The sequence below is a fragment of the Pelodiscus sinensis genome, chromosome 21 (assembly GCF_049634645.1).
Source record: "Pelodiscus sinensis isolate JC-2024 chromosome 21, ASM4963464v1, whole genome shotgun sequence".
NCBI lineage: Eukaryota > Metazoa > Chordata > Testudines > Trionychidae > Pelodiscus > Pelodiscus sinensis.
Window position 1 is genome coordinate 16,009,258 of NC_134731.1, and position 12,222 is coordinate 16,021,479.

The following is a 12,222-nucleotide window of genomic DNA, read 5'->3' on the forward strand; positions in this document are numbered from 1 at the left end:
TCCAGTTCTAGCCTTCACAGCCTCCTGCAGCAAGGAGTTCCACAGGTTGACTCTTTGCTTTGTGAAGAAGAACTTTCTGTTACTAGTTTGAAGCCTGCTACCCATTCCTTTCCTTTGGTGCCCTCTAGTCCTTCTTTATGGGAACTAATGAAGAACTTTTCTGTATGCACCATCTCCACCCAACTCCTGCTTTTAGAGACCTCTATCCTGTTCCCCCTCCATCTCCTCTTTTCTAAGCTGAAAAGTCCCAGTCTCTTTAGCCTCTCTTCATATGGGACCTGTTCCCAACCCCTGATCATTTTAGTTGCCCTCCCCTCTCCCAGCCTCTCTCTTCCTCTCTCCCACCTCCTTTTCCCAGTCTCCCCCAGTTTTGTTCAATGAAGACAGATTCCATTTTGGAAGACACGGTATCTTTATTTTGTACATCAAGAAGAGGGGCTAGGGAAGGGTAAGTGGAAGGAGGTGAGGGAGGAATGGGGCACGAGCCCCTGATGGGGAGGACTGGGCTGGCTCTGTGGGCTTCTGGGGGTGGAAGCTCTCCTGCAGCCCCCCAATTGCCCCCTCTCCCCAGATGGCAGCCTGCGGCAAGTGCAGCCGGGCTGATGGCCGAGTGGTGTGATGTGCCCAGTGTGGGTACTCCGGGCAATCCAAGCCAGGACTGCTTTGCAAGCGGGGCACCCCTGAGAACTGTCTGTCCGGGGTGGGGGTCGGGACCCTTTAAGCACAGCCCTCGGCTAGCCTGAGACAGCATCTCCACGCTCTAAGTCCTCATCTGATGCCCTGCCGGCACTGCTTCTGGCCATCCTTAAGACCGCTTCAGGGTCCACTCAATGTGGACGCGCTAGTTCGAATTAGCGCTGTAGTGTAGACATACCCTTGGTTTCACTCCATTAAGAAGCAGATTTCGCCTGGAGGAGCCGCCCGGAGCTTCTGAGGTTGCTCACTTGCCTTTCCTGCCTGCAGTGGCCCTGAGCTCCCTCAGAAGTCTCTCGTTTTTGTCCAATTTTAAATTGTAGAATGTTCTTGGTGATTGATTTAAATATTCTCCTGTGAAAACTGCAATTCAGTCCCTGTAGCATCGTGTTCAAGGCCCCTCTGGAGAGTCACTTGCCTTTGAGCCGTCAGGAGTCTCAGGATCAGCACCATTGTCCTTAAGGCCCTGGCGCATGGAGTCAAGGGGGATGCGGTATTTTCACCCTTTCATTCTTAGAGAAAAATGACATTTCTAGCTCTTCTGGCTAGGGAGAACATTGCAATGGCTCAAAAAGCAGGATGTAAACGTTAACTTCCACTAGATCTAGTATTTGTACATAATCTCATGATTTTAAAGCCAATTGCATGAGTTTAGGTGAGCCTGATGCTTGAGTTTTGATCATTCGGGATTGGCAATACTAGGAACATGACTCGAAAGTGTCAATTTCACTCTTGTTTAAAGTCACTATCTTATCTGTAGTGGAGTAATACCTGCAGCACCCCAGGCAGGTGCAGGATAATGTCATTGGGCCTTGCCCTAATCAAATGCTTCCAAAAGTCAAGTGATCTCTTCCAACCTGGAGGAGCTGGACGAAAGCCAGGAGATCCTACATTATCTCCGCCCTGTTGGAGAGTTAGTAAGGAGAACACAGGGTGACATTTCAATCCAAGCCTGTGTCCCTTAAGTGACCTGTCGCAAGATGTCAGAGCACGCGAGCCCAAGAGCTGAGCCCGCGATGGTTCTTTCATTTTCTCTTTGCATAGGGACGAGGGGTTATTACCCCGCCCGGGCTGCGAGCTGCAACTCCCCACCCCCAGTTTTCAGGTGCCCAAGAACCCGCTGGAATCACGACCAAGTTGCCTCTTCTAACTCTGACATGGCCCTGGAGCCCCGGGCTGCTCCTGGCGTGCAACGGGCGGTGGCCCCTGCCGCTTGTCCCGAGGCGGGCCCCTTGCTGCGCTCGCCCCAGCAGTGCCCGCCCTCCGGGGCGCGGCCCCTTTAAGAGCCCCCGCGGCGCCCCCTGGCGGGCCGGGCCGGCGCGGCCTCAGCCGGCTCCGCGGACGCTCGGCGGCATGAACCGGGGCCGGGGCTCGCAGGCTCGCGCCGGGGGGCTCAGCACCGCGCAGCTCCGCGCCCTGCTGCAGGACGAGCCGCGCCTGGAGCGCGTCGTGCGGTTCAGCGGCAAGGTAGCGGGGCGACGGCCCCCCTGCAGCCCCCACCGATCCCTGGCCCCCGAGCCCGCCCCCCAAATCCCTCGAGCCTCCCTGCATCCCCCCGTCCCCCGAATCCCCGGCCCCTGCGTGCGTCCCCCTGAGTCCCCCCAGCTCCTGCGCCCCCACCGATCCCTCCGGCCCCCGAATCCCCCTGAGCCCCCCCGAATTCCCCCGGCCCCTGCAGCCCTCCGCTCCCCCGAATCCCCGGCTCCTGCACCCCCCCGAGACTCCCCCGAATCCCCCCGAGCTCCTGTGTGCATCCCCCTGAGTCCCCCTGGCCCCCGAATCCCCCAGGCCCTGAACCCCCTGAGTCCCCCCGAATCCCCGGCCCCTGCATCCCCCCAGGCTCCTGTGTCCCCCTGAGCCCCCCCTGAATCCCCATTCCTGCGTCCCCCTGGCTCCTGAGTCCCCCCTGCTCCCTCCAGATACCCGGCCCCTGCATCCCCCCCCAGACCACCCCTAATCCCTGAGCCCCTTGCATTCCCGCCGGCCCCTGCATCCTCCCCCCTCAAGCCCCGGCCCCTGTGTCCCCCTGGCCCCAGCATCCCCCTGACCCCTCCCGAATCCCTGGGCCCCTGTATGGCCCCCCAGCCCCTGCATCCTTGCTGGACATCTGGCTTCAGCCCTGTCCCCCCTCCCCCCGACTCCTGCATCCTCACTGGGCCCCCGGTTCCAGCCCCTGCATGGCTCTGTGACTCCAACCGGTTTCAGTCCCCCGGTGCACTCCCTTGTCCTCTCTGCCCCTGCGTTTCCCCAGTGTGCCCCCTTCCACAGGCCCCCAGCTCCTATCCTCCAGTGCACCCCTGAGGCCCCTAGCCCCTACATCCCTCTCTGGCCCCAGTGCACCCCCCACCCCTGCATCCCACCCCCTGGTGTGCACCCCGACCCCTAAATTCCCCCCAGGCTCCAACTCCTGGCATGCATTCCTGGCCCCCCCGTTGCATCTCCTCGGCCCCTGCATTCCCCCCCAGTGCACACCCCTGGCTCCAACTCCCTGGCCTCCTGCCTGCTGCACCCCCTGGCTTCAAGCCCCTGGTCCCTCAGCCCCTGCACTCCCCTCCTTGGTGCGCACCCCCGGCCCTACATCCCCCCCAGCCCCCTCATCTGCTGCACCCCCGGCCCTACATCCCCCCTGGCCCCCTCACCTGCTGCACCCCCGGCCCTACATCCCCCCTGACCCCCTCACCTGCTGCAACCCCGGCCCTACATCCCCCCCTGGCACCTGCATTCCCCCCCACAGGCCCTGCATCCTCCCCCCGCACTGCACCCCCCACCCCCATCCTCCTGGCTCTGTATCCCCTTAGCCCTTGAATACCCCCCCACCTGCAGCATCCCCCAACCCTCCTGATCTCACATCCCTCCCCCGTCCGCCAGGACCCCAATGTTCCCCCTCCCGATCGCTCCATTCCTCCCTGCACCTGCCTCCCCCTGTCCCTCACTGGCTGCTGAATCCCCCCCCCCCAGCCCTTCTTCTCCCAGGGTCCCTTTCCCCCATGCCCTGTTCCCCTCCATCCCCCCCATCTTCCTGGCTCTTCCCTCCCCCCCCCCCCCCCCGGTGCTTCCTCATCCCCCTTCCATCCCTCCGATATTCCCCTGTACTGTCCCCGGCCTCCTTCGCTCATCCCCCTCCAGCCCCCCTGGAGTCCTCCCTTCAAACCTGGCCCCTTCCCCCACACTCCTGCTCCTGCCTGCCCCCTTACTTCCCCAGCTCTCTGCCCGTCCCCCCAGGCCTTCTTCCATCCCATCCCCCCCTTCACCCCCAGGGTTCCCCTCTGCTGCATGCCCCATGGGCCATGCCCTTCCCAACTCACGCTGGCCATGCTGGGGCTGCCTGTGGGCAGGGGCAGGAGTGTGCTATGGGGAGGTGGGATCACAGAGGCTGGGCGAGGGGGCTGGGGTGGGTTGAGTCCCCGTGGCTCTGCCCGCAGGTCTCGCAGTGACGTGGTCTCTTCTGGCTGGGATGAGCACAAGGCTGTGGGGACCCTCCCCAGTATAATGGGCCAAATGCTCCTCCCGCTCAGCCCCTTGGCCAGCCCCTCGCTTGCGGGGAGGTTGGGGCAGACTCCATTCTGTAAACTCCCCTCCCCACTTCTGGAGCCTACCCCCTGCTGCCAGAGTGCACCTTGCTAGGGCAGCTGCCAGGGAGGCATGGGGGGTACCACGTGCAGCTCCACACCCCTGGGGAGCCGTGCCCTGCAAGGCGCAGGATCTGGCCTCCGGGGACCTGGGATAAGGAGGAGGCAGGAGCCTGCCAGAGAAGAGCGGCTGTGGGGGCGTAGACCCTTCTCCCCACAATGGCCAGTGCTGCTCGGCTGGGCATGTTGGGGAGATGCTGCTGCTTTGGGCTTTGCACCTCTTCCCAGCGGGCGAGCCCAACCAGCGTCCTTCGGCAGTTCTGGGACACTGCTGTGCAGCCCCTGTGTTAATGCTGCACATGGAAACCTGCTTTGCCAAGAAAGGCAGGAGCTCCCCCCCCCCCCCCCCGAAGCATTTTCACTGCCCCGGCCTGCGTGTGGGGGTCTCTCTGGTTCCTGGGTAGCTAGTAACCGTCGACTTCAAGCTGCACAGGATGTGCCGTACGGGCTCTCGGAGCCGTGACGCTTTCATTTCCTGAGCCTGCTGTGGTTTAATTTTCAACAGCAACTTCTACTAACGAGGCCTTTGCCTTTGGTTTTAATTCATAATCAGTGACCAAGTAAAGTTTGTGCAAAGACCAATGTCAGGGGAATTCTTAAACACCTTTCTTCTTCAGAGGGAAGGCCTCAGGCAAGGGCTTATCAAGAAATAATAGAAGGAAAAATCACTTGAAACTCATCGTTTGCAAAATCTTACTCAAGTCTCAATAAGGCACCTGAATTTGCTCAAATTCATACAAGGCCCCTTGTTACATGCAGATGGGATTTGTCCATTGTCTCAAAAGGATCAAATAATAAAAAATTAACAGCGCTTAATTTTGGAACCCTGAAAGGTTCCCATTGTCACACTCAGGAGACATGTAATGCTTTTGATCTTTGATTGATCCCAGCTTGGCAGGGAGGAGAAAAGAGGGCAAGAAACCAAAAGCAGCCTTAAGCAAAAATAGTTGTTTACGCCTAGCGTGGGTGGCTTTAGATATATTTGGAAAGAGATTTGCTTGTTATCAGACATAATGTTTCCATCCTTTCTTCACTGTGACCATGTTCTTTATCATGAGTATGCAAATACTACACGAATATGATAGAGAGAATATTTTTGTCAAACGTTTCAGTGCAACTGGATATCTGGAAAACCTTACAGGGTTACAGTCGAGCAAAGAATTTTAATAACAGGGCTAGTTAGAAGCTTCCTGTCCTGATATCAGAGCCTAATCCAATATGCTTACTACAGCCTTCTAGATCCATTCTAGTCCAGTGTGGTGCGGAAGTACCTTTAATTAAAATCAGCAAGGTCCTTCTGTGTCCTTAGGTGCCGGGTTTCCGTCTGGGAGTTTTTCCCAGTAACAGTGTTGACTTTGGCACCTGAAGATCGGCTAATTAGATGCATGGGGAGCTGTGGGAAGTGGCCTAAAGTCCTTACTAGATGCAGAAACTTGTTCCAAAGAGAGATGGACTTTCCGCTAGCCCTCTGCCTGCTCCTAGTGCTGACAATGGAGAGGAGGGGGCAGCCAAGGGAGCTTGCCTTGGGCTGGGTAAGTGGCCAGGAAGAATCGCCATCATCTCCACCGAGATAGGGTTGCCAGGTGTCCAGTATTTGAACTTTCCGTCTGGGAAACGAATTGAGAAAATACCGAACATAGAAATGTCGGGTATTTTCTAATTAAGTGAGTTGTATTATTAGCATGAGTGTGTACAGTAAAACTCCAGTGCTCCGGCATCCAGTGCTCCGGCACTCCTGATAGTCCGGCACCACCTGGAACCCGAAAGTGCTCCAGCCAGCCGGACAATTGGAGCTGCTCTGCCCCGGGCTTCCCCAAGTCAGCCACCGGTCAGTTTCAGCAGCGGCTGACTTGGGGATGCCTGGGGCAGAGCAGCTGGGGTGCTGCCGGGTTGGTCCCGCAGCACCACCCCCCATCCCCGCCACCCCGCCCCAGACCCCTCCTAGCCCCCCCTTCCGATAGTCCGGCATATTTGATAATCCGGCACCCTCTGGGTCCTAAAGGTGCTGGATTATCGGAAGTTTACACAGTAGAGAGGTGTGGGGCGGGGCTGGGGCGGGATGGAATCCCTGGGGCCGGACTCACCTGTGCGCCCTGCCGGGCCCTGCATAGGACAGGCAGCACCCCGGCATGTGCCTGGGCCAGCCCTGCTCCCGGCCAGCCCCACTCCCTGCCAGCCGCCCCCCCATTCCCCTGCCCTGGCCAGCCCCACTCCCCCGCGACCCCCTCCCGGCCAGCCCTGCTTCCCACCGGCCAGTTCTCCCTGCCCCCTCCCCCCCCCGATCAACCCTGGCCAGCTCCACTCCCCCACGACCCCCTCCCGGCCAGCCCTGCTTCCCGCCGGCCAGTTCTCCCCCCCTCTGATCATTCCTGGCCAGCCCCGCTCCCCCCTCCAGTTCCCCCCCAATTTCCCCCAGCCAGCCTCGCTCCCCCAGACCTCCTCCCAGCCAGACCTGTTCCCTGTTGGACAGTTCCCCCGGCCAGCCCTGCTTCCCCCAATCCACTCCTGGCCAACCCTGCTCCCCTCCTGGCTGCGCGCCCCCCATCTGAGATCAAGTGTGTCCGGTATTTTTTTGAAATCATCTGGTAACCCTACACCTAGAGCAACAAAACATCTGAGGCCTGGAAAACAAGCTTCAGTGTGAAGGGAGAAAGGGGACCCCCTCCCCAAGCCAGAAGCCTGCTCCCCCAGTTTTAATATATTGATCATGGATTCCAAGTCCAGAAGGAGCATTGTGACCAGCTAGTCTGACTTCCTGTATCACAGACACAGGCCAGAGCCCTGCCCCAGCTAATTCCTGGTGCAGAGCTGCTGAAAAACCATCACATCTTGAGTTCACAGCTACCCAGGTTAGAGACCCCCCCCCCCCCCACGATCGTCGGTCAATTGTTTCCCTGGTTAACGAGGCTCCTTCCCAACCCAGCCTCTCCCTGCCCTGTGGTAAGAGAAGGGCACCGGTTAAAACAGCTCTAGAGGGAGAGCAGAACGGATCTTTGTGCTTTGTGAGTCTAGCAACCCGTGTTCCCTTGGCCGGCGTGTAATGCCTGGAGGAATTACCGCCAAAGGCATTGTCCCCGGAGGGCTGACAGTGCATCAGCAGCTCCTCATGCCCAGCATGTCGCTCCTAGAACAGCCAGGGAACAGTGATTCCTCACCCAGTAACCTCCTCCCGGCCTAGCTGAGAATAGTTCCCGGCTTGCCACCAGCAACGGGGGCATGGCATGCTGTTCCAGGGAGGCTCTGTCCCTGCATTTCCTGTCCGCACGGGTGGTGCTCATGCCGTGCAGGCTGCGCGCTCAGACATTCCACAGCCAGACTCTTCCCAGCGTCCGGGCTGTTTGGGAAAGTGGATTTGTCTCCGTTGCATCAGGGCTTGCAGAATCCCAGGCCCCTGCTCGTCTCCCTGGTGCAGTCGGAGGCCTGCTCCATCGATTCCGGCAGAGTTTAAGCTTCCACTAGCTAACAAGTGAAGCTGCTTATCCTAACCCAGCTGGTGCGGGGCTGTGAGCAGCCTGCTGCCCCAAGCAGGCTTGTCTGTTAGGCGGTGGCTGTTCTAACCCTTTGGGCAGCGGTTTCACTCCGCTGCCGCTGCAGCTGCTGGAGTCTCAGGATAGAGAGGTGGGCGCTGGGAGTAACCGCCCCTTGAGACAGACCAACGCCCCTCCACATCCGCCAGGAGGCGCTCCACAGCCAGGAATCTCCTCCCCCTTCGCACTACTGAGGGGGGTGTGGGCGCGTCAGGTCGATCAGCCCCAATGTATCTGCAGGGTGTCAGCCCTGGGCCCTGCTAGGAATCCCCACAGCCGCCCAGGTGAACAGTCCAGCCTGGCTTGGATTGGCTAGTTCCCTTCCCCGGCTGCGGGAAGGCCAGTGCCCGGAGCTGAGATTATCTGTAGCTGTCTCGGTGTGGTTCCCTTCCCCGGCCGCAGTGGCTGGCTCGTGGCTCTGGGTGGCCTGTTGGCCCTCGGAGAAGCCGTCTGCCCCCCACCCCCAGGCTGTGTGCAGTTTTTGTGGAATTTCCCCAGGCTGGTTGGTGCGGGGGCCTCCTAGCTGTACGGCTGCAGCCTCCCACTGGGCGCTCCCTGCCCGCTGGGTCTGGGGAAGCCGGGGCGTAGGGAGCAGACTGGCACTGAGAGCTGGGGAAGGGGCTTGTTTGAATGCGGAGCAGCTGCTGGACGAGTGACGGGGGTGTCTGGAGAGTGAGCCGGGACTCTGGGGCTGCCAGGGAGCTGAGGGCGGGATTAGGCCCAGTGGAGGGAGCTGGGGGGCTGGCAGGGAGCTGAGGGCAGGATTAGGCCCTGGGGCGGGAGCTGGGGGGCTGGCAGGGAGCTGAGGGCGGGATTAGGCCCTGGGGGGGAGCTGGGGGGCTGGCAGGGAGCTGAGGGCAGGATTAGGCCCTGGGGGGGTGCTGGGGGGCTGGCAGGGAGCTGAGGGCAGGATTAGGCCCTGGGGGGGTGCTGGGGGGCTGGCAGGGAGCTGAGGGCGGGATTAGGCCCTGGGGGGGGGAACTGGGGGGCTGGCGGGGAGCTGAGGGCGGGATTAGGCCCTGGGGGGGGAGCTGGGGGGCTGGCAGGGAGCTGAGGGTGGGATTAGGCCCTGGGGGGGGGTGCTGGGGGGCTGGCAGGGAGCTGAGGGCGGGATTAGGCCCTGGGGGGGGAACTGGGGGGCTGGCGGGGAGCTGAGGGCAGGATTAGGCCCTGGGGGGGTGCTGGGGGGCTGGCAGGGAGCTGAGGGCGGGATTAGGCCCTGGGGGGGGAGCTGGGGGCTGGCAGGGAGCTGAGGGCAGGATTAGGCCCTGGGGGGGTGCTGGGGGGCTGGCAGGGAGCTGAGGGCGGGATTAGGCCCTGGGGGGGGAACTGGGGGGCTGGCGGGGAGCTGAGGGCAGGATTAGGCCCTGGGGGGGTGCTGGGGGGCTGGCAGGGAGCTGAGGGCGGGATTAGGCCCTGGGGGGGAACTGGGGGGCTGGCGGGGAGCTGAGGGCGGGATTAGGCCCTGGGGGGGGGAGCTGGGGGGCTGGCGGGGAGCTGAGGGTGGGATTAGGCCCTGGGGGGGGAACTGGGGGGCTGGCGGGGAGCTGAGGGTGGGATTAGGCCCGGGGGGGGGAGCTGGGGGGCTGGCGGGGAGCTGAGGGCGGGATTAGGCCCTGGGGGGGGAGCTGGGGGGCTGGCGGGGAGCTGAGGGCGGGATTAGGCCCTGGGGGGAGCTGGGGGGCTGGCGGGGAGCTGAGGGCGGGATTAGGCCCTGGGGGGGAGCTGGGGGGCTGGCGGGGAGCTGAGGGCGGGATTAGGCCCTGGGGGGGGGGCTGGCGGGGAGCTGAGGGCGGGATTAGGCCCTGGGGGGGGGGGAGCTGGGGGGCTGGCGGGGAGCTGAGGGTGGGATTAGGCCCTGGGGGGGGAGCTGGGGGGCTGGCGGGGAGCTGAGGGCGGGATTAGGCCCTGGGGGGGGAGCTGGGGGGCTGGCGGGGAGCTGAGGGCGGGATTAGGCCCTGGGGGGGGGGAGCTGGGGGGCTGGCGGGGAGCTGAGGGCGGGATTAGGCCCTGGGGGGGGGATCTGGGGGGCTGGCGGGGAGCTGAGGGCGGGATTAGGCCCTGGGGGGGAGGAGCTGGGGGGCTGGCGGGGAGCTGAGGGCGGGATTAGGCCCTGGGGGGGAGCTGGGGGGCTGGCGGGGAGCTGAGGGCGGGATTAGGCCCTGGGGGGGGAGCTGGGGGGCTGGCGGGGAGCTGAGGGTGGGATTAGGCCCTGGGGGGGGAGCTGGGGGGCTGGCGGGGAGCTGAGGGCGGGATTAGGCCCTGGGGGGGGAGCTGGGGGGCTGGCGGGGAGCTGAGGGCGGGATTAGGCCCTGGGGGGGGGAGCTGGGGGGCTGGCGGGGAGCTGAGGGCGGGATTAGGCCCTGGGGGGGGGGAGCTGGGGGGCTGGTGGGGAGCTGAGTGCGGGATTAGGCCCTGGGGGGGGGGAGCTGGGGGGCTGGCGGGGAGCTGAGGGCGGGATTAGGCCCTGGGGGGGAGCTGGGGGGCTGGCTCCGCCTGGGCTGCCCCTTCTGAGCTGTGGTGTCCCTGCAGTTTCAAAGCTTGCAGCTGGAGCGGGAGAAGTGCCTGGCCTCCAACTATGCCCTGGCCAAGGAGAACCTGGCCCTGCAGCCCCGGCTGGAGAACGGCAAAGCCTCGCTGGCCATCAAGTACCAGGAGCTGCGGGAGGCCAGGGAGGCGTGTCAGGAAAAGCAGCAGCGAGTGGGTGAGTGGAACTGCCCCTTGCCCAGGCCTGCCAGTGGGGGCAGCTGCCCTGGGGCCCAGTCATTAGAACGGGCCCGGGGCTCCTGGCTGGCACCACCGCTACTGCAGCAGCGCCAGAGCCCCCGGCCCTTTCGATTGCCCCTGGAGCTCTGAAGGGCCGGCTGGGGGAGGCTAGTCCCAGCCCCGCCCCTGTGCACGAGGCCCTGCTCCTTCCAGGGGCTGCAGTGAGCCGGCCCCCACCTTGCCCAGGCCGCCCTGCCTGCGGCATTGGGGCTGCGGCCCCCAGGCTCTGGCTGGGCCCTGCTTCCAAGCGCTCGGCTCCGCAGGTGGCAGGCCTTGGACCCTGCTGCGGGGCGGGTTGGTTCCTGTGCACCTGGCTGAAGCTGCTCTCGCCCAAGCAGAGACGTGCCTGGGGAAGCGGAGCCCGAAGCAAGCCCTGAGCCAGCTCCAAGCCCATCTGGATGCAGCTGAGGCGGAGTCGGAGGTGAGTGGGCAGGGCCGGGCTGACTCCTCTCCCTGGGGCCCTGTGGGTGAAATCCTGCCTCGGCTGTAGCCAGAGCCCATCTCCTCTGTGCCCCGCAGGCGCAGGTGGAGCGCTTCCTGGGCCGGGAGCTGCCGCTGGAGGCGTTCCTGGACCTGTTCCAGCAGAGCCGGACGCTGTCCCACCTCCGCAGGACGCAGGCGGAGAAGCTGGAGGAGCTGCTGCGGGCGGACAAGCAGCCCCGGCGGCTCCCCCTGCGCTGCGAGGGGCAGCGAGCCGCCCCGCCCAGCCCAGCCCGAGCCCAGCCGGCCCTGGTGCAGAACACAGCCTCTCCCCAGGTGCTCCAGCTCTGCTATGGCTGCACACCCGCCCTGCTGGTCCCCTCGGACGCCGTCAGAGCCTTCCCGGTGCCCGTGGCCCCTCCCGGCCGGAGCCTGCCTCCCCTGGCATCTTGCCCTGGCCAGTTGCCAGCGTCTTGCTCCAGCTCCCCTCTGCGCCTGATTGGACACATCCCCCTGCTCAGCCCGCGGCCCTTCCGCCTGCAGCATGCACCCCTGCCGCGCCCACAGAAGCAGGAGCCCCACCGGTAGCTGTGGGGGATGGGCTGCCCCCCAGTGCCCCACGCTTCCTGCTAGCAAACGCCCAGCACCGAACATGGCCCCGCCAGCTGGCACTCCGGAGGTGCTCAGGCAGCCTCCAGGGGGCGCTGCTGTGTGCTGGGGGACGCACTCAACTGCTCCAGGGTGCAACCAGCGGGTGGCTGCCCCAGGGACACGCGGGGTGCAGGGGAGGCAGCCTGGCAGCACTGAATTCCATGGGGAGTTCCCAAGAAGTTCTGGCAGGCGCTGCCCAGGGCACGGCCAGCGGGGGAGGGAGGGGAGGCAGCTTAGGGAAGCAGTGGAGCAGGGGGTGGGTTACAGGGCACGGCACCCCAAGCTCCTGTGTGGGCAGAGGTGGGTCCCAGTAGGTCCAGAGAGGGGAATGCAGATGGGGGGGGGGTCCCAGTAGGTCCAGAGAGGGGAATGCAGATGGGAGGGCGGGTCCCAGTAGGTCCAGAGAGGGGAATGCAGATGGGAGGGCGGGTCCCAGTAGGTCCAGAGAGGGGAATGCAGATGGGAGGGCGGGTCCCAGTAGGTCCAGAGAGGGGAATGCAGATGGGGGGGGGTCCCAGTAGGTCCAGAGAGGGGAA

The 12,222-nt window shown here is 63.6% G+C and overlaps 1 protein-coding gene across 1 annotated transcript; it reads left to right on the plus strand.

Annotated features, from left to right (window-relative positions):
• Positions 1-2,002: 2,002 nt before the first annotated feature.
• VPS37D (VPS37D subunit of ESCRT-I) lies at positions 2,003-12,015 on the plus strand. The gene is made up of 4 exons (XM_075904975.1): positions 2,003-2,160; positions 10,382-10,553; positions 10,954-11,036; positions 11,135-12,015. Exons 1-4 carry the CDS (start codon positions 2,047-2,049, stop codon positions 11,621-11,623), a joined length of 858 nt encoding a protein of 285 aa, XP_075761090.1. The 5' UTR covers positions 2,003-2,046; the 3' UTR covers positions 11,624-12,015.
• The last annotated feature ends 207 nt before the right edge of the window (positions 12,016-12,222 follow it).